At 39.5% G+C, this 21,980-nt stretch overlaps 1 protein-coding gene across 12 annotated transcripts in view; it reads left to right on the forward strand.

Moving 5' to 3' along the window:
• The window catches only part of LOC130919928 (dynein heavy chain domain-containing protein 1-like), a 73,396-nt gene that overhangs the window by 12,655 nt on the left and 38,761 nt on the right, over positions 1-21,980 (forward strand). For 7 of the 12 annotated variants that reach the window (XM_057842591.1, XM_057842598.1, XM_057842599.1 and 4 more), the window contains 22 exons: positions 712-915; positions 990-1,100; positions 1,179-1,335; positions 1,428-1,682; positions 1,754-1,894; positions 1,971-2,079; positions 4,998-5,215; positions 5,313-5,556; positions 7,296-7,453; positions 8,133-8,258; positions 8,356-8,632; positions 8,715-8,839; positions 11,374-11,572; positions 11,633-11,724; positions 11,870-12,005; positions 12,086-12,211; positions 14,101-14,198; positions 14,275-17,281; positions 19,757-19,841; positions 19,923-20,082; positions 20,152-20,434; positions 20,521-21,913. In XM_057842591.1, coding sequence (XP_057698574.1) covers positions 712-915; positions 990-1,100; positions 1,179-1,335; positions 1,428-1,682; positions 1,754-1,894; positions 1,971-2,079; positions 4,998-5,215; positions 5,313-5,556; positions 7,296-7,453; positions 8,133-8,258; positions 8,356-8,632; positions 8,715-8,839; positions 11,374-11,572; positions 11,633-11,724; positions 11,870-12,005; positions 12,086-12,211; positions 14,101-14,198; positions 14,275-17,281; positions 19,757-19,841; positions 19,923-20,082; positions 20,152-20,434; positions 20,521-21,913 — 7,704 coding nt within the window. Of the gene's footprint in view, positions 1-711; positions 916-989; positions 1,101-1,178; positions 1,336-1,427; positions 1,683-1,753; positions 1,895-1,970; positions 2,119-4,997; positions 5,216-5,312; positions 5,557-7,295; positions 7,454-8,132; positions 8,259-8,355; positions 8,633-8,714; positions 8,840-11,373; positions 11,573-11,632; positions 11,725-11,869; positions 12,006-12,085; positions 12,212-14,100; positions 14,199-14,274; positions 17,282-19,756; positions 19,842-19,922; positions 20,083-20,151; positions 20,435-20,520; positions 21,914-21,980 lie in introns of those variants that run through there. The other 5 variants (XM_057842590.1, XM_057842595.1, XM_057842593.1 and 2 more) reach the window with 5 other exon arrangements.

Consider the following 21,980-nt stretch of genomic DNA (forward strand, 5'->3'; position numbering starts at 1 on the left):
GTTCTTGTCTTTGTTTTGTTCATTATAATAATGTTCATGTCATCATGAAAATTCTGGTTCGGTCAAAGGCAAATCTATGCTGAATCAACCACTAGTATTTTTTACCTACAGGTGTTCAAAAACTCAGCTGAATATACATTGAAAAATTATATATATATATTTTCGGTTATCGTATCAGTATCGGTCTTGAGGAGCAGTAAGTTATCGATTTCAGTATCGGTTTCAAAAAGTGGATATCGTGCCCCCCTACTAGAGTCATACTCTGGAAGCCCGGCACGTAACCCAGTGACGTCACCGCCCTTCGACGTCAACAACAATGCTGACCTATTAGTTAAACTAATTTTACAAATTGTATAAAACTGAAAACATCAAGAGGGGTTTTTATATCAATAATTTTAACACATAATAACGTTTATTTTTTAGAAACTACAAGTCCTTCTATCTGTGGATCCCTTTAAAGGCTTAATTCCGACTTAAGTGGAAATTCGGGTTACGTAGCCATTAGCCAGCGTGGGAACGGAACTCGTTCGTAACCCGGAGACTACCTGTACAAACTTTCAAAACAAACCATTACAACACCGCTATGATGAAACAAATCATTGAAGCAGCAAAGTTGAATTTGAACCTTTTTTCCAATTGAATTACTCGGTTTAATCAATTAATCGTTGCACCACTACATCAAATATTTTTTTGTGTTCTCTTCCACTCAAGACCCTATGACCTGCGAGTGGTCCCAACCAGTGAGGCTGGTTCTGAACACTATGTCTTCACCCCAAAAACGGTGCTGCATGTCACACAGAAAGGTTCCGGAGACCTGGTCTCTGTGGAAAAGTGGTTCAGGGAGTCGGTGCTCTGGACAGCTTTGCAGGCCATCCCCTTTTTTGGGAAGTTCATTCTACGAAATGCCACCACTCTGTAAGTGTGTGGATTTGCTTAAAACTGAGATTTGAGCTGAGAACCCTTCCCATTGTTTGTCTTTCTTGTACTAGGTGGTATAGAAATATGCGTGAGATTGTTTACAAGCGAAGGTTTGAGAAAGTGCAGGCCCACCTGCTTACGAACATCCCCCAGTACAGAAATGGGCTTCTTCTTTTATCAAGGTAAGATTTTGTCTTTGTTTCGTCTAGCTTCGGTGGCTTTCTAAATCATATCAACTACCGATATTACTTTTTTCATAGAGCAATGAGAGAACTGGAAGTGACACACTTGTTACCACTGGATGTGTCAAAAACATACACATTGCTGGAATTTCAGAATGCTCTAGAAACCAGTATGCAAAATGCCTTGAACCGTCTAAGGCAGTTCTCACAATTTCGCATTGACATCCTTAATAAGGTACTTTTTATTTCTTCAAACACTGTTTTTCAAAGGTGAATTTTAAGTTAACTGGAAAGAATGAATGGAGTATATTAAAATCTTTCCTCCAGGCCAAAGAAGAGGGTTACAAGAACCTCAAGGAGCTTCAGGAGCACTTCTCCTATGCCGAATTGCCACATCACTGTTGCAAGCCCATGCACCTACACCAGGCCCATCTCAATGAGCTTCAGAAGGACTTAGCACATGCCAAAAACATCCTACAGAAGCTAGGCAACTTTGCAGCTCTCGTCAATTACATTATCATGCAGAATCTCGTCACCGTCGTTCAGAAAAGTGTCACCTTGTTCCTTAACGACTTTCTGAAGGTGAAGATTTTTTTCTTTGGAATCACAGTTCTAAGTGCGATATTGTACCTGAACCTTTTATCTTTTGTCAGAGAGATAATTCTCTTGGGTGGTGCCTGTTCCAAACGGACATGAGTCTCGGTGCTGGTCAGTTGACTCTCGTCCCACCTTTTCATCACTTCCAAGAAACAATCTCTCGGGCGCTTTTGACTGCTGGTGATTCAATAGGCCAGGTGAATTTTGTTTCCAGAACTGACACACTTTATGAACTTCAAGTACATAATTATCTTTGTGTCTTCATTCTGGTAGATATGTGACACTTGTGGATTTTTCCTGGAGGTCAGCAAGACCATCGATTGTCAGGATAAAACATCCGACCTTAACTGTGGACCATATCCTGTTGTTGTAGACTCTCGAGGTTTTTTTTTTTTTTTTTTAAATTGAGATTGTTGCTTGGGTACTGTGAATCACGCCTACTCATGGATATTATAATGTAATACCATAGACCTCACTATCAGTTGACGAGACAGCTCCTACGGACATTGCGCCACGGCTTCCTGTAGGGGGGCGGGCCAGGGAGAGCGTTGCTGCAGCTTTCACTGCGATAAACTCAAACACGCCGCGCTCTCACGCCAGATTTAGGTGGAAACAGGATGACTATTAAAGTGCATACAAGTAGGCAGGAGTACCTCAAGAGGGATTTGGTTGAGGATTCAAGGTAATTATTATATAAAATAGCACCATGTATGCACTTTGAAACGTTGTGGAAAAAATGAATGGAAAAAAAATAGCGTAACTTTAGCTTGAAATATTTTCACATATTGTCACAGTTTTTTTCATAGTTTGGCTGGGGGTGCAACTTATACTCTGGAGCGACTTATGTGTAAAATTATTAACATATTATTATGTCATTTCGCATGTTATTTTGGTGTTTTGGACACTGATGGTTTGATAAACTTGTTAGCATGTTCTTTATGCTATAGTTATCTGAATAACTCTTAATAGCTATGTTACGTGAACATACCGGCCACGTTCACATTTCGTTGTTCATGCATCATGTAACATTATCATACGGTACACTTATTCAGCATGTTGTACTCTATTGTATTTTTATTTTAAATTGCCTTTCAAAATGACATATCTGTTCTATATGTTGGATTTTATCAGTTAAATGTCCCTCAAAACTGTGAATTATACTCCGGTGCGACTTATAGTCCGAAAAATACGGTCCGTAAAATAAATGATAAATGAAATGATGATAATGATTTTTTTGTTTTTAACCAAGAAGCTTGACATTTTTACGTTCATTTCTGTAGAAGTTCCGGGATTTACGCATTTACGCAAGAATTTTCATCTTAAAAAGCTCTTTGTTTTGTAACGGCCACCATGTTGGATTTTGTATCCATACACAAAACTTTACATTCAAATAATCAGTTAATTTTTGGCCAACTGCCCGTTTTTTTTGGGGGGGGGGGCAAAATATCTAGTCATTTAGACATTTCTACATCCATACAAAATTTTGTGGGGCTTTCACTTGTTTTACTTTATGTAATCTAAAAACAACAAGTGCCAGATAGCCGGCAAGGCAATAGTGAGATTGGAATACAACCCAAATAAGTTGTGATTGTATAAAGAAAAGAAAAAAAAAAACTAAAGAAAAAATTTTCTTTTGTTGAGTAAATTAAGATTATTCTGCATGATTTTCTCAATTGTTAAGTTTCTGATGTGAAAATTGAGTGATTTATTAGCTTTTGAAAACCTATGTCAAAATTACATGTTTTGGGCAAAATCTTGATCCTGAAAATGTACATTAAGTGATTATATTTGTATTTGGGGATTTTTGTGCTTTTAGTGTAAAACCTGAAAATTTTATTGCCATTTTAAGGTTTGTTCTAGTTATATAAAAATAATTCATCGGGATTTTATAAGGAAACGACTTTGAATTTTTTTACGCTGCTGCTCATGGAGACTCATATACAGTGATCTCTCGCTACTTCGTGATTCAAACACTGTGCCCTCAGTCCATCGCGGATTTTTTTTTCAATTTAAAAAAAAAAAATGCAGGCTTTTATAGAGATGTCCCATCCAATCACGTACAGCCTCTGACTCTCTCCCTCCTGAAGCGTTTCTTTCTCACCAGACAGCTGCAGTTTGTAAAGTAAACAATGAGTGACAAGGGAGCTGGTTTGAAGTGGCCAGACAACTACCTTTCAAAGGATGCCGCCTCATTTAACTTTTTAAACATTGGCTGTAGTCGCTATGGCAACTTATTGTGTTGCCTCGTGTGCTGTTCTAAGCTGCATGAGTTGATTTGAGAGGACTCACTCAATGAAGAATTTAATAAAGAATTATACTTTGGGGAACAAAAGGGAAAATTCATGTCTTATACCGTATTGGCCCGAATATAAGACGGTGTTTTTTGCATTGAAATAAAACTGAAAAAGTGGGGGTCGTCTTATATTCGCGGTCTAGACATTATACCCATTCATGACGCTAGATGGTGCCAGATATCATTGAAGCGATGTTCTGTCATGACAGATCTCAGCTACTCTCAAGTTTAACCAGTTTGCATTATTTTATTGCAATGTTTTTCCTTATTGAGATTTGTTTCAAGACTACAGTTAATTAGAATTCACTTTGATGGTTAATGCAGTTATTGCAATTTTGTTATTTTATCACAATAGATTGGTTTATTTACATTTCAAAAACCAGAAGCCTTTCATTTACGAATGTGATTGCACTTTAGTTGACACATTGAAATGTTCAGATATTAAGATTTGAATGAGGCAAAATAACATGCTTTTTCTCTCAAATATATTGTTATAATCATTTGTTTCAGATGTACTGTAATTATTTTCTGTGTAAAAATTAATTTGGTGTTCAAAAAGTCTTTTTTCAAACTTGAGTCTTGAAAAAGAGGGGGTCGTCTTATAATCAGGGCCGTCTTATATTCGGGGCATTACGGTATGTATCTCTTTCCATATGTATTTCCTTCCAATGCTAAATCTGAAAAAAAGACATTAAATACGCACCCCCAATTAAAAATTTTTTTTTTTTTATATAAATAAACCACCTCTACTTCGCAGATTTAGATTATTACCTATTGACTGTGAAGAATAAGGGATCACCGTATGCCTAAGGGAGGGGCCTTTTTTGGTTTTAGGTTGCTAGTGGCTTTGGTTTTGAAAATATTTGAATGTAAGTTTTTAAAAATAGGCCCCCTACGGAAAGGCCTTGCGCCCCGTTTCCCGTCAGCTGATAGTGAAGTCTATAATAAATATTTCAGCAGGACATTTCTTAGTAGATTTAGACGCTGAAAAAAAGCTCTTTTCACAGGTGATCTTAAAGACAACAACGAAATGCCTCATCTCGCAGACTATAGCTGTTGTCGGTGGATCAGAGAACAGCGCCCCGGTTGGGAGTTGATGATGACAATGCAGGGCCACACAATGCCTTGCTCCTACTACCCTCTATCCAAAGAACAACTTATGTGGTATATTACTATTAATGATATTACAATAAGTATCAACAAAGAGCAAACTGAGTTAATGCAGGTAAGCCTTCTATTCAGAGAAAATATCGTCACTCTTTACAGTATGAAAAAAAACAGTTTTTTTTAATTAAAAAAAAAAATCTTTTCTGATTGGACAGGCAACTGAGTCTGAGATCCAACAGCTGTTGGAGAATTACACGTGGGTGCTGGACGTCCATGTTTTCATCAGCCAATGGAGTCCAGCCTCTTTAGAAAACTTGAAAGGTCAACCTGCTTTACTGTATGAGGAATTAATTAAGAAGCTGCGCCAGTGGCTTGAACGAATCCACGCCGCCCCCTCATCCATGTCTACCTCCAACCAGCTGTTCATCATACATTGCACCCACGTGAAGGAGTATATAGGTATTCAAAATTGACTGGGATTCAGTTCGACTGGTATAAACTTGGTTAATGTTAACTTGCGTTCACAGACGCCATTGCTCATTTCATTGCCGCAAATAGATACAGTGGGGCAAATAAGTATTTAGTCAATCACAAATTTGCAAGTTCTTCCACTTGAAAATATTAGAGAGGCCTGTAATTGTCAACATGGGTAAACCTCAACCGTGAGAGACAGAATGTAGGGAAAAAAAAACAGAAAATCACATTGTTTGATTTTAAAAGAATTTATTTGCAAATCATGGTGGAAAATAAGTATTTGGTCAATACCAAAAGTTCATCTCAATACTTCATGTACCCTTTGTTGGCAATAATGGAGGCCAAACGTTTTCTGAAACTCTTCACAAGCTTTTCACACACTGTTGGTGGTATCTTGGCCCATTCCTCCATGCAGCTATCCTCTCGAGCAGTGATGTTGTGGAGCTGTCTTTGGGCAACACGGACTTTCAACTCCCTCCACAGATTTTCTATGGGGTTGAGATCTGGAGACTGGCTAGGCCACTCCAGGACCTTGAAATGCTTCTTACAAAGCCATTGCTTTGTTGCCCTGGCTGTGTTTTGGGATAATTGTCATGCTGAAAGACCCAGCCACTTCTCATCTCCACTGCCCTTGCTTATGGAAGGAGATTTTCACTCAAAATCTCTCGATACATGGCCCCATTCATTCTTTCCTTTAGACAGATCAGTCGTCCTAGTCCTTTTGCAGAAAAACAGCCCCAAAGCATGATGTTTCCACCCCCATGCTTCCCAGTGGGTATGGTGTTCTTTGGATGCAATTCAGTATTCTTTCTCCTCCAAACACGAGAACCTGTTTTTACCAAAAAGTTCTATCTTGGTTTCATCTGACCATAATACATTCTCCCAGTCCTCTTCTGGATCATCCAAATGCTCTCTAGCGAACCGCAGACGGGCCTGGACGTGTACTCGCTTTAGCAGGGGGACATGTCTGGCAGTGCAGGATTTGAGTCCCTGGCGGCTCATTGTGTTACTGATATTGCCTTTGTTCCTGTGGTCCCAGCTCTCTGTAGGTCATTCACTAGGTCCCCCCGTGTGGTTCTGGGATTTTTGCTCACCGTTCTTGTTATCATTTTGACACCATGGGTGGAGCCCCAGATCGAGGGAGATTATCAGTGGTCTTGTATGTCTTCCATTTTCTAATAATTGCTCCCACAGTTGATTTCTTTACACCAAGCGTTTGACCTATTGCAGATTCAGTCTTCCCAGCCTGGTGTAGGTCTACAATATTGTCTCTGGTGTCCTTCGACAGCTCTTTGGTCTTGGCCATAGTGGAGTTTGGAGTGTGACTGACTGAAATTGTGGACAGGTGTCTTTTATACTGATAATAAGTTAAAACAGGTGCCATTAGTACAGGTAAGGAGTGGAGTCTCGTTAGACGTCGTTAGAGGAAGGTAGACCTCTTTGACAGCCAGAAATCTTGCTTGTTTGTAGCTGACCAAATACTTATTTTCCACTCTAATTTGAAAAATAAATTCTTTAAAAATCAAACAATGTGATTTTCAGTTTTTTTTCCACATTCTGTCTCTCATGGTTGAGGTTTACCCATGTTGACAATTACAGGCCTCTCTAATCTTTTCAAGTAGGAGAACTTGCACAATTGGTGGTTGACTAAATACTTATTTGCCCCACTGTAAGGCATGTCATCTATTAAAGCATAGATCAGCATTTATGGAAATGTTTTACAGAGCAGCAGTTGAATTTGATTGAAAATGAAGTACAGGAGGAGTTAGTGAACCAAATGAAAGTACTATCAGCGAGCTTCTTACATGATTTGGAGGAAGCTCTTACTACTCTCAGGATTGAACCCAAAGACTTACATGACTTGCCAAAATTTGTTGATACGGTATGGACACCAAATTTTGTTACTTTTCATTCTTGGACCAATTGCAAGGATATTACCCTGTCCGGATAATTTTCGGACTATAAAGCGCACCTGACTATAAGCCGCCACACACCAAATTTTGACACGAAAACGACATTTATTCATAGATAAGCCGCACCGGACCATAAGCCACAGCTGTCGTCACTCTATTATGGGATATTTACATCAAAAAATATTAATCGGTAACAGTTTATTTGACAGCGGCGTCATAATACTGCCATAAAACCGTCATAATTTTGACATGACATTGTCATGAGTATGAATGAATGCTTATGACATGTTATTTAATGACATCTGGCAAATAATCTCACTTTTGAATGGATGTAAAAGATCCGAGCTGGACATAAATCGAGTTAGTGAAAAAAATTGCTAGATGACACTTAAAGACATCTGTCTTAAGCATTCATTGGTGCCAATGACAGTGTCATGTCATAATTATGACGGGATTGTAACAGTCTTATGACGTTGCTGCCAAATAAAGTGTTACCTATCAACCCAAATAAATCACAAACAAGCCGCACTGGACTATAAACCGAAGGATTTGAAACGAGACAAAAAAGTTGCGGTTTACAGTCCGAAAATTACTGTAATGTTTTATTTAATAAAATGATAGGTGTTCAGTTATCAATTTTGTTCTCAGGTATGGAATTCTGTGAACATATTTGCAGGAATGCATAAACGTTTGGAATACGTTCATACCCTCCAGGACAGTATTTGCACCTTTTTTAGAGCGATGACCACCCAGGAGCTGAGTTTGGGGAAAAAGGTGCATTAAGACGCCATAATTGCTAAAACATCTTTTAATTCTGTTATAATCTAAACACTGTACATGTTTAATTGTGTGTCTGTCGTCATTCATTTAGATGTTGGACATGTGGGATTGCTTTTATTTACACTTGAAGCACGCAGCTAGCTCCCTGCATTCACGTCTTCCTGCAGTAGCAACTGCACTTTACGCAATGTTTCCATTGATATCTTCTGATTTAAGAAGTATAGTCGAGAATTACACCTCTGGGCCATTCCTTGACCCAAGGCAAAATGCTGAACAGTTAGCTTCTGAATTGAAATACAGTCGTCTTCGCGTGGAGACCGCCTCAGCCAATCTGGAACAGCTTGCTAGGATTGGTGAAATTTTCCCAGGTCAGATGAAATTCACGACTATTTTCTGTTTGGTTCCTTGGGATTCCAAAATTGTTCTAAAAATGATGTTACTTTTTATTAGAAAATCCAGTGGATTTGACCGATCTGAATGATGTTCCAAAGCTCAATGCCCGGAAAGAGCTCTGGGAGCTTATAGCTCATTACAGACGATGTTCAAATGAATGGAACACGTTCCTGTTCACTGAGGTACATTTTTTAACCAATCGTCATTTTGTAAGAATCTGTTATTCACCCTGACTGGTACTGTAGATCACAAAAGTGAGTACACCCCTCACATTTCTGCAGATATTTAAGTATATCTTTTCATGTGACAACAGTGACAAAATAACATTTTGACACAATGAAAAGTAGTCTGTGCGGCAGTTGAAATAATAGCGTTCATTTATTTCGCCCTCAAAATAACTCAAAATATAGCCATTAATATCTAAACCCCTGGCAACAAAAGTGAGTACAACCCTATGAAAAATGTACATCCCTAAATGTCCAAATTGAGTACTGCTTGTCATTTTCCCCCCAAAATGTCATGTGACTCATTACAGGAGTGCTGTCAGCCTTGCTGCAGAGATTGAAGAGGTGGGTGGTCAGCCCGCCCGTCTCATCAGACCATAGGACATGGTTCCAGTAATCCATGTAGTTTGTTGACATGTCATCAGCAAAGTGTTTGCGGGCTTTCTTGTGTACAGTCTTCAGAAGAGGCTTCCTCCTGGGGTGACAGCCATGCACACCAATTTGATGTAGAGTGTGGTGTATGGGCTGAGCACTAACAGACCTCAATCTCTGCAGCAATGCTGACAGCACTCCTGCAACGAGCCACATGACATTTTGGAGGGAAAATGACAGGCAGTACTCAATTTGGACATTTAGGGATGTACGTTTTTTTATAGGGGTGTACTCAGTTTTGTTGCCAGGGATTCATATTAATGGCTATATTTTGAGTTATTTTGAGGGGAAAATAAATTAACTCTATTATATAAGCCGCACACAGACTACTTTTCATTGTGTCAAAGTGTCATTTTGTCAGTGTTGTCCCAAAAAAATGATACACAGTGTGGCAAATAAGTATTTAGTCAACCACTAATTTGCAAGTTCTTCCACTTGAAAATATTAGAGAGGCCTGTAATTCAACATGGGTAAACCTCAACCACGAGAGACAGAATGTGGAAAATAAACTAGAAAATCACATTGTTTGATTTTTAAATAATTTATTTGCAAATCATGGTGGAAAATAAGTATTTGGTCAATACCAAAAGTTCATCTCAATACTTCATGTAACCTTTGTTGGCAATGACGGAGGCCGAACGTTTTTTGTAACTCTTCACAAGCTTTTCACACACTGTTGCTGGTATTTTGGCCCATTCCTCCATGCAGATCTGCTCTAGAGCAGTGATGTTTTGGGGCTGTCGTTGGGCAACACGGGCTTTCAACTCCCTCCACAGATTTTCTATGGGGTTGAGATCTGGAGACTGGCTAGGCCACTCCAGGACCTTGAAATGCTTCTTATGAAGCCACTCCTTTGTTGCCCTGGCTGTGCGTTTGGGATCATTGTCATTCTAAAAGACCCAGCCATGTCTCATCTTCAATGCCCTTGCTGATGGAAGGAGATTTTCACTCAAATGGCCCCATTCATGCTTTCCTTTACACAGATCAGTCTTTCTGTTCACTTTGCAGAAAAACAGCCTCAAAGCATGATGTTTCAACCCCAATGCTTCACAGTGGGTATGGTGCTCTTCGGATGCAATTTAGTATTTTTTTCTCCTCCAAACACGAGAAGCTGTGTTTCGACCAAAAAGTTCTATTTTGGTTTCATCTGACCTTACCACATTCTCACAGTCTTCTTCTGGATCATCCACATGCTCTCTAGCGAACCGCAGACGAGCCTGGTTGTGTACTTTCTTCAGCAGGGGGACACGTCTGGCAGTGCAGGATTTGAGTCCCTGGCGGCGCATTGTGTTACTGATCGTAGCCTTTGTTACTATGGTCCCAGCTCTCTGTAGGTCATTCACTAGGTCCCCCCGTGTGGTTCTGGGATTTTTGCTCACCGTTCTTATTATCATTTTGACGCCACGGGGTGAGATCTTGCATGGAGCCCCAGATCGAGGGAGGTTATCAGTGGTCTTGTATGTTTTCCATTTTCTAATAATTGCTCCCACAGTTGATTTCTTTACACCAAGCGTTTTACCTATTGCAGATTCAGTCTTCCCAGCCTGGTGCAGGTCTACAATTTTGGCTCTGGTGTCCTTCGACAGCTCTTTGGTCTTGGCCATAGTGGAGTTTGGAGTGTGACTGACTGAGGTTGTGGACAGGTGTCTTTTATACTGATAATGAGTTAAAACAGGTGCCATTAATACAGGTAACGAGTGGAGCCTCGTTAGACCTCGTTAGAAGAAGTTAGACCTCTTTGACAGCCAGAAATCTTGCTTGTTTGTAGGTGACCAAATACTTATTTTCCACTCTAATTTGGAAATAAATTCTTTACAAATCAAACAATGTGATTTTCTGTTTTTTTTTTTTTTTTTCCACGTTCTGTCTCTCATGGTTGAGGATTACCTATGCAGACAATTACAGGCCTCTCTAATCTTTTCAAGTAGGAGAACTTGCACAATTGGTGGTTGACTACGTACTTATTTGCCCCACTGTATTTAAATATCTGCAGAAATGCGAGTGGTGTACTCACTTTGTGATACAGTCTATCGCAACTTAAAATATTAATTATCTGGCAGCTTCCCCTCTCACAAGCTCAAGAGCAAATCAACCTTTGGCAGCAGCAAGTTGCAAACATTTCACGCATTGTACCTGCTGGTGATTCAGTGATCCAGGAGATTTCAGAATCCATTAATGATTTAAGCTATCGGCTTAAACTGTTAGCCAGGTTTAAGACCCGCACAATCAAACCGAAACACCGGAGAACTTTTTTCAAAGGTTAGTCTGTCACGCAAAATCAAAATACAAGTTCTATAAAATATGTATTCTATGTCATAGGCATTGGGTTATGGGATGCCTCTGATAAGAATGCAACTCTGGCCCAAATTGTCTATCATCCTTTCGACCTTCACCAGGAACTCATGAACAAGGTAAAGGAAAAACCAAATAGTCAAATAATTCAGACAGGTTGCAAGAGAAAATACAAAAAGCTTCCGATGCAAATAGAAATCAGATATTCAGACAAAAGCTTTGTTCTCCACAAGTCTCAGAAATTCAATACTAACTTTCTTTCAGTTATGCGAAGATGCACAAAAAGAAAATTCCATGGAACAGGCCTTTCGAATAATTCAACAAGCATGGAGGAACCGTATTTTCCAGCTGCACAACTATACCTCTCCTTATGCTTCATGGGATGCGGAAATTATTACCGGTAAGACTACTAAATTAATGATCTTGCATGTAAATTAATCCACACTGCAGGCTTACTAGTGTTTTACTTTCTTACCATAGGTCTAGAATTCCTCTTCTCTGAAATAGAAAAGGATGTGATGACTATGACTTACATGCATAGGTCACGACACAGTGTTGACTTTAGGATGGAAGTAGAAGAGTGGATACACTTACTTCAAGAGCTTGGTAAACATCTGAAGTCTGTTATGCTGCAAGCATGATTTCAATAAGAAACATAAAAAGTAGTGCTGTCAAATTTATCGCGTTAACATGAGGTAGTTAATTTTTAAAATTAATCACGTTAAAATATTTGACGCATTTAACGCATGCGCGGAATGACCCGCTCATGCATTGCCTCAAACAGATTACAATGACGCCGTTTTTTGCACATTGAGAGCAAAGAGGCAGAGAAAGGCGAGTGGACACAGGTGTTCATTGGACCGCACCGTTTATTGGCATAAGTTTCGGCAACTCCTTCACAACAAACATAAGTATCATTTAGTGAAAGCACAACAAAAATAATATTTCTATCTCTCAAAAAAGTAATGTTCACAAAAAGAAAAGCGCTTCAATCTGTATTAATGAGGCCCTATTCTCACACAGTTAAACAACAATTCAAAGAGAACTGGCATTCCCAATCAAAATAGCTATGCAAAATACATATAAAACTTACTCACACTTTGGTCAAACTCTATTAGTCAAACTCTTTAGTTTAGCTTTCGTTTAATTCAACAAATACACTGGATGGCAATACTTAGTCGCAATTTACAAACTATCAGAGGTCTCATACGTTCTGAAGCCAGCACTCAAATGACGTGAAGTAACTACGGCGTCAGTCGAGGGACAAAACACACTCATTGGCTTGATTTCTAAGTAATTTAAAACTCACCATTGACACCTTGCGATGTATTTCAATCATTACCTTACGTAGTTAAAGACACTGTGGAAGAAGGGCTGGGAGCCCATGTGACGTCACCACTTGGCGACGTCAACAATTGTGAGCTACAAGTTTATTTTTTGATCGAAAATTTCACAAATTTTATTAAAACGAAAACATTAAGATGGGTTTAAATTAGAGCTGTCAAAATTATCGCGTTAACGGGCGTTAATTAATTTTTAAAATTAATCACGTTAAAATATTTGACGCAATTAACACAGATGCCCCGCTCAGAGAGATTTAAATGACAGTACACAGTGAAACGCTCACTTGTTGTGTTTTATGGGGTTTTGCCGCCCTCTGCTGGCGCTTGGGTGCGACTGATTTTATAGGCTTCAGCATCCATGAGCATTGTGTAAGTAATTATTGACATCAACAATGGCGGGCGACTAGTTTATTTTTTGATTGAAAATTTTACAAATTTTATTAAAACGAAAACATTAAGAGGGGTGTTAATATAAAATTTCTCTAACTTGTACTAACATTTTTCTTTTAAGAACTACAAGTCTTTCTATCCATGGATCGCTTTAACAGAATGTTAATAATGTTAATGCCATCTTGTTGATTTATTGTTATAATAAACAAATAGTCCTTATATACCGTATGTTGAATGTATATATCCGTCTTGTGTCTTGTCTTTCCATTCCAACAACAATTTACAGAAAAATATGGCATATTTTATAGATGGTTTGAATAGCAATTAATTGCGATTAATTACGATTAATTAATTTTTAAGCTGTAATTAACTCGATTAAAAATTTTAATCGTTTGACAGCCCTAGTTTAAATATAAAATTACTATAACTTGTACTAACATTTATCTTTTAATAACTACGAGTCTTTCTATCCGTGGATCCCTTTTACAGAAAGGATGTTAATAATGTTAATGCCATCTTGTGGATTTATTGTTATAATAAACAAATACAGTACTTATGTACAGTATGTTGAATGTATATATCCGCTTTGTGTCTATCTTTCCATTCCTGCAATAATTTACAGAAAAATATGGCATATTTTAGAGATGGTTTGAATTGCAATTAAAAACGATTAATTAATTTTTAAGCTGTGATTACCTCGATTAAAAATTTTAATCGTTTGACAGGCCTAATATAAACACGTTTTTCGTCCTGTCTATACAGAGAAGTTGCTACGTTTCTTTAAAATCTATCAGCAAAAATGGATCTTCCTGACCAACTTATTTGAAGAAGATACCTTGAGTGTTAAACGATGGGACTTGGTACGTGCCGACATGATTATGAGATTAAACTTTATCAGTGTTGCTACCTGAACCCAAATATTTTCTCTTTTCATAGCTACCTCGCTTTCGTACAATTGATGAGAGTTTCAGGACAATGACCCATTATAACTCAACTCACCCCAACGTGTTGAATCTTGTTCGTCCCATTGAAGTGAACGGCAGTGCCCACGGTGCAAACCTTTGCCAAATTCTCCTTGAAGATATATCGACGATGGACAGTATTTCCAACCAAATGGCAAATCGTCTGCATTCATTTTGCAAATGGTTTCCAAGACTGTACTTCTTAAGTGAAAGAGAAGTAGTGGACCTACTGTCTTTGCAACCAAAACCAACCTCGCTGTTACCTTATGTACGAAAGTTCTTTAAAGGAGTAAATTGGCTGGAAGTGGAAGAAATATCTGTAGCAGTGGATCTGCAGGATACAAGTGACACACAGAGCAGAGTACTTGGGATTTTTGGCAACCTGAAGGAGCACATTACATTTCTTACTCCATTGGAACAGAATGACAATCCTTTGATTTGGCTCAGTATGTTTCAGAAAGAACTCAATTCAACAATGAAACATCTCGTGAGTCAGTGTGCTGATGAACGAAAACAACTTGAACCATCTAATCAAGAGTCTGCGCATGGCAACACCTGTAGAAATATGTTACCTGCGTTCGATTTGATATCCAAATATCCTCTTCAATGTCTTCTTGTAGCAGAGGAGACAATGTGGTGCCGTGTCCTTCATCAAGCTTTCCAAGAATCAAGCACAGTTAAGATGAGTAGGATTAACGCATTAATCAGCGCACAACTGAAAAAGCTTTGCAAGTCCTTAGGGGATGCTATTCCAATGTCTAAAAATGATGAACAACACTCAAAATACACAGAGACATGTTTGCGTACCTTAGTGCTCCTTAGAATGAAACATGCACAGCAACTAACGCAACTCATGCAGGTTCAATGTCAACCTGCGTCATCTTTTGAGTGGCTGAGTTCTCTCAAGTACTGCATGACCTCAGAAGGTCAGAGTCCAGAAGAAACTGATGCGCCAGAATGTTATGTGGACATTTTAGGCCATAGACTACCATATGGTTATGAGTATTTTGGTCCAGAAGATTGGGGAATGGTGCATACTCCCTCCACAGATCGAATGATCATGGGGATTCTGCTTGCTTTGACGAGCTATAGATCTGGAATTTTGAATGGACCGTGCTCTTCGGGGAAGACAAATACGGTGGTCCATTTAGGGAAAGCATTAGGTAGACATGTTGTGATGCTAAACTGCTGTCCAAACATGTCATCTGGTATTTTTCAAAAGATGCTGCTTGGTGCTCTGTTGACAGGCGCTTGGTTTGTGCTGGACTCTGTGGACTTGTTGCCTCGAAGTGTGCAGGCATCACTGGCACAACAGCTTGAGGACATTTACCAATTTTTCTCTGAGTTTACAAGGAAGAAAACAGATCAGGGAACGACTGCCTCGGATTGCAAGAGCACATTTGATCCAGGAAGATTTATGGTATTTTCAGGGATAAAAATGACTCCCAGCCTCAACTACGGTTGTCTTCTCATTTCGTCAAAAAGATACGCCTCCGAGATTTCGCAAAGTTTGCGATTTTCAACCAGACCTGTGGCGTTAACCCATCCTGATCATCGGATAATTGTGGAGATAATGCTAACTCTCTATGGTTTTAAAAAGGCAAAGTGTTTAAGTCAACGTCTGGTATCACTCATCAGCCTGAGCAAAGACGCTCTCTGTCTGCCAGTCTTTGTCACGCAAAAGAATCATTGTCACCTTGCCATTTTGAAAAACATCATATCTGCCTCAAGAAAACTATTAAAACAAATTGTTCGGGATGAGAAATTATTCGGGGAGGCTAGACAGTCTTTTGTAATACGAGCTATTCTCAAGTCTCCAGAAAATGAAAATGTCGAAGATTTGGACGAGCATCAAGAACAAGCAATCTTCCCAGGATTATTGGAAGAAATAGCTGTTGTCAAGGCAATTCATTCAGTGTTATTGCCATTTATTTGCACGTCGGAAAAAGTTTCACTGTTCGCCTCCATTTTCAAAGAAGTGTTCCCTATAGCCTGCCAGCTTCCCTTTATTCTATATTATACCGAGGATGAACAAAACAGCAAACTTAAGGAAGCAGTGACAGAAGAATTAGATCAGCTCCTGTTTCAATCTAACACAGAAACAATTTGCCAAGCTCTTACACTTTACGAGACGTTGGGTTTCTCGCGTGCAGTTATACTCCTCGGACCCACCGGGTGTGGAAAAACAACCTGTTACAATGCTCTGGCAGGAGGCCTCAGTCGACTAGCAAACACAACTGAGGGAACTAAATCTGATGAAAAAATATATCTAGTGGATACCACTCAGATTTCTGCGTCTAACTGGCGCTCTGTCAACATTGTGGTTTTATTTCCAAACGCCATGACTCATGAGGAGTTATTTGGTGGGTTCTGTGACAAATTTGGTTGGCAAGATGGAGCTGTGAGCAAGGCCTTAAGAGATTCGGAAAGACCAAATTTAGAAATGCGCAAGATGGAGAAGCGTAGCCATGAGAATAAAGCAGTGAAGTGGCTGGTTATGGATGGAGAGCCACTAGGAAAACCGAGCTGGCTAGATCACTTGAGCACACTGAGTGATCTTGAGAACCCATTTTTAAGCCTACCATCTGGTGAAATACTCATGTTATCCCAATCACACTTCAAGTTACTTGTGGAGACGACTGACTTAAGCGATGCAAGTCCCTCTGTGGTGACCCGTTGTAGCCTTATTTATTTTAATGGCGTGGATGTTTGGAACGCAGTGTGGAAGCGCGAAATGGATTCCCTCCATAGCGAGTTCATTCACGAGCAGGAAACTCTTGAACTGTGGTCTCATCTATCAGAAGATCTTTTCTCTAGGACTCTTAGTTTGATGAAGAAAAACAACATTTCCAACAAAGGTCAATCCTCAACGTACGGCCTGGCAGAAATCACGTCATTTTTTCGAATCCTGCGTGCCCTCCTGCTGCATTTTGCCAGACAACTAAAAAACAAAGAAGCCACAGGCCAAAAAGACAAAAAAGGTATAATTATTTACGAGCTTAAAATATGGATAAATTTAGGGGTGTAACGGTACACAAAAATCTTGGTTCGGTACGTACCTTTTGAGGTCACGGTTCGGTTCATTTTTGGTACAGTAGGAAAACAAAATGCAAAATATAAATGTGCGAGTTGTTTATTACACACCTTTGTGCTTTCAACAATAGGAACATTAGCCTATACAAAGCTAGAATTCTGCTCAAAAAGTAACGGGTATTTAAAGATAATCCAACAACAATTTGCCTTTCAGACCCCGCGTATTGGTCCGCTTTCTTTCTGAAAGAAAGAAGAAAAAAGAAGTCCTGTGTAAAAGAGAAAAGCAATCCCAATGACAAAGATTTTAACATGTATTTTACAAATGAAATGCCTCAATGAATCATTTGTTTTTTTCTTATGAACGGTTTTCAAAAGCTTTATTGGTGGATTTTCTGAAGTTAAAGCGCCACACAGAAATTAATACATTTAATTGTGTAAGCAGGATCTGTGTATTATTCTTATTATTTAATTACAGGTGTTTTAGCTCATGTCAATTTATTTTATTTAAATGGGCTACTATTTATCTTATGTGTTTATATTTTACAAATGTGATGTAGTATCCATTTATATAGTATTTTTTTATGTTGTATAACTTTAGTTCCTATGTGAATATGAGTTCCTACTTGTTTTGTCATGGTAGGAGGGTTTTGTATTGAACACGGGGCCATGTTGGTTATTATGATAGCCGAGAAGACAGAAGTAAATCAACAAAGACAAGTCAACTGTGCCCCGATCTACCACTCAAGAGATCTGATGGACTCAAAAAGTGGGTTACGATTGCATATTAGTTTGAAAATCGACCGGATCCACCGTATTTATACACGAGTGACTTCCGGTCTGCCCGATCCTAGCTACCGGTAGAAGCATTGACGCAAGAGGGTCGCGTCTCGCGTCAAATACAGTGCCCTCCATAATTATTGGCACCTCTGAAAAAGATCTTAATCCTTAATGGAAAAAAAGAGAAAAATTCAACCTTCAATACAAGTGCATTCAGTGGGGAAAAATCCCACATAAAGAAAAAATTATTTGACATCAAATAATGTGTGTCACAATTACTAGCACCCCTGGTGTTAATACTTTGTACAAACCCCTTTAGCCAACAAAACAAGGTCTGGGGACTGAGATGGCCATGGGAGGAGCTTCATTTTGTGTCTGGTGAACCATTTCTTTGTAGATTTGGCCATATCTTTGGGTCATTGTCTTGCTGAAAGACCCATTGACGACCCATCTTCAGCTTTCGGACAGAGGGCAACAGATTTTGATTTAAAATGTCCTGGTATGCCAAAAAACTCAATCTTGGTCCCACACAAAAATACCCAAAAATCTGACCAAAGCACACGGTCCCAGTTGAAGCCTGGGACCGTGTGCTTTGGTCAGATGAGACCAAGATTGAGCTTTTTTGCAACAAACACTCTTGGGTCTGGCGTGCCACAAAAGATGCGCATGCTGAAAAGCACCTCATACCCACTGTGAAGTATGGGGGTGGGTCAGGGATGCTGTGGGGCTGTTTTGCTTCCAAAGGCCCTGGGAACCTTGTTGGGGTGCATGGCATCATGAATGCTTTGAAATACCAGAACATTTTAAATCAAAATCTGTTGCCCTCTGCCCGAAAGCTGAAGATGGGTTGTCACTGGGTCTTTCAGCAAGACAATTACCCTAAACATATGGCCAAATCTACACAGAAATGGTTCACCAGACACAAAAATAAGCTCCTCCCATGGCCATCTCAGTCCCCAGACCTTGTTTTGTTGGCAAAAGGGGGTTGTACAAAGTATTAACACCAGGGGTGATAATAATTGTGACACACATTATTTGATGTCAAATAATTTTTTCTTAATGTGGGATTTTTTCCCCACTGAATGAATGCACTTGTATTGAAGGTTGGATTTTTCTCTTTTTTTTTCCATTAAGGTCCCATATAATTTGAATTAAAAAAAAATATTAGAAACTAAAAAACACATCTTTTTCAGGGGTGCCAATAATTATGGAGGGCACTGTAATAAACTCTGCCATTCTTTTCGTGTGCGTCGTGTTGAGCCGCTTCTGGGACACATCTAACACGTGGCCGCACTGCGACTGGTGTGCATTGGCTGATTGACTTTAACGCCCGCGTTTCACTGCGTTCGGCGGCTACGTTGTCGCGCCGTTGACGTTTCTGGGTTATACTGTCCTACCATGTTGGTCCTCATTATAGTAGAGAAGACGGAGTAAATATAATCTACACAAAGAAACTGTAACCCGATCGACTCACAGCTTCGAAAAGGAAGGGTTAGATTACGTCAGAAACTCGTGCGGTACGCCTCCCTTCCGAACCGAGCACCACGTACCGAAACGGTTCAATACAAATACATGTACCGTTACACCCTTATGGATAATTGTTAATTACAGATACTTTCTACCATTGTCATTGATTTTTCCAACAGGTAGGCCTGGTAACAATTCCAATATAAGAGAACAACTTTTTCTGTTGGCTTATATTTGGGGATTTGGTGGTCATCTCCATCCTCGGTAGATAAGGATTTTATGTTCTGTATTTCTTCACATTTTTAAGAAATGCAAAGTACGTATTTTTTTCTCTTGTTTCAACAGACTTTGGCCACAGTTCGACAAAGTTGCCCGTCAAGTACTGACTGACAGTCGATCTCAAATAGTTATTCCACGAGAAGGGACTGTTTTTGAGTTCTTCTTTGATATCGACAACAAGATATATTCTGAGAACACATTGTTGACGAAATCCATCACTCCTAAGGTTTGTTATTTATTTATAGGTAATACTCAAACGGAATATTATAACTAAAACCTGACTGTCTTTACACAGTATTGGAAATATACCTGCCTGCTCAAAGTCATGTTAGAAGCGATCCAGCCGGTATTGCTTGCAGGAGAGCCTGGTTCGGGAAAATCTTCTGTATGTAACACACTGCTATGTTTTGATAAGCCTCACATTAAAGTACCAGCTAGTTCTATACGGGGTCCAGAAGACCTGCGCCATTTACTCTGTGGAATTAGCTGTCAAATGAGTTGTCAAAAAACCAAGGGTATCATGAAGAAACAGCCAGGTTTAATGCTGTATGTGGATGATTTGCATGAGACACCAAGCGGTGAGTAAGAGACATTACATGACAAAATAATTGAACCGCAATGAATTGCTTCTTTTAATCAGCGTTTTCTCATTTTGGTTGAATAGATGTGACTGGCAAGAGTTCCAAAATCTTAGAGACTCTTCGACAAAGTATTTCAAAAGGAGGGATTCTTGCAATTGATTCTGACCACTTCAAAGTGCTTAGTCCCGGAACCATCACCTACCTGGCTACATGTTGTGTCTTTGAGCTGGACAATCCGCACATTAGCATCATATCTTCTAGGCTATCACGTCTATTCTCCATCTTTGCACTTCCAAGCTTAACCACAGAGTTGATATTTTCTATCTATTCGCCAAAGCTTAAACTCTGGCTCAGGGATGTTCCATTTATACCTAGGGCGGCGGATATGGTACGCAGCATCATCAATGCAACCGAGGATGTGTATAAAGACGTTTGCAACCATTTCCAGCCCACTAAACAAAGTCCTTGTTTTATGTTCTCTCATCGTGACTTGAAGAAAGTGTTTCAGGGAATGTGCTTGTGGCAGCCAATCCTTCCAAAATCGTGGACATTAGAGCCCAAGGCAAAATCCAAATGTTTCCCTGTCCCTCAAAAGCTTTTGTTCATGGAGCTCAACATCGTGCATCTCTGGATCCACGAGTGCATGCGTGCCTTCGGTGATCGGATGAGCTCAGTCAATGAAATTACTCAACTGCAGTCGCTCATTAGCAAGACAGCAACAGCACATTTTAGTTTGAAGATGAGAAATGAATCCAACCTCGGGGCCCTCGTTTCACAATTAGGCCCAGCACACACCCGTAAGCCTAGAAGTCCGGCACGAAAATTCAAACAAACTGCATTGACAGACACCAATTTCCCAAATCTACAAGAAAACTTTCTTCAGTACTTGCAGGAAGTTGTTACTAAGTTTACGTATGGCCCTGAGATTGCTGGGAATGACTTTCCCAGATTCAAAAACAGGTCTTATCATCCACAAGATCTCAATGTACTTGGACAGCACCTGCTCGCACACTTTAACACGAAAAACAACGAAAAACAAAGTATTGATAGCCATTTTGCCTTCAAATATACTGTGCACAGACAAAGGATGTGTCAAATGTTACGTATTTTCAGGGCTCTGCTAATACCGGGAGGCCATGGACTGCTAATGGCCTCAGGTAATGGCACAGGACGTAAAACCAATGTGCGTTTGGCAGCCTATCTCTCAGGATCTGACCTGATAGAGGTGCACGCCGGTAACGAAAGTAAACTGCACACAATTTTGAAAAAAGCTGGGAATCAAACACGAGTTTATGCAGTGAATACCATCATACTGGTTCATGAGAACATCAGCTCCTCTGTCAGAGAAGAGCTGTTGGTGGCCCTTATGTCCTACCCAGGGCTCTACACAGACCAGGAGTTGGCTAAGATTGTTTCGAGGGTGACTGCTGTTTATAAAACAAGAAGATTCCTTTTGGACAGCTGGATTTTTGACAAGTAAGAGAATATTGCTTTACTCTACTTCTATTCTTAACTAAAACTAACAATGACAATGGATATTCTC

This window comes from Corythoichthys intestinalis, chromosome 8 (assembly GCF_030265065.1).
Source record: "Corythoichthys intestinalis isolate RoL2023-P3 chromosome 8, ASM3026506v1, whole genome shotgun sequence".
Taxonomy (NCBI): Eukaryota; Metazoa; Chordata; class Actinopteri; order Syngnathiformes; family Syngnathidae; genus Corythoichthys; species Corythoichthys intestinalis.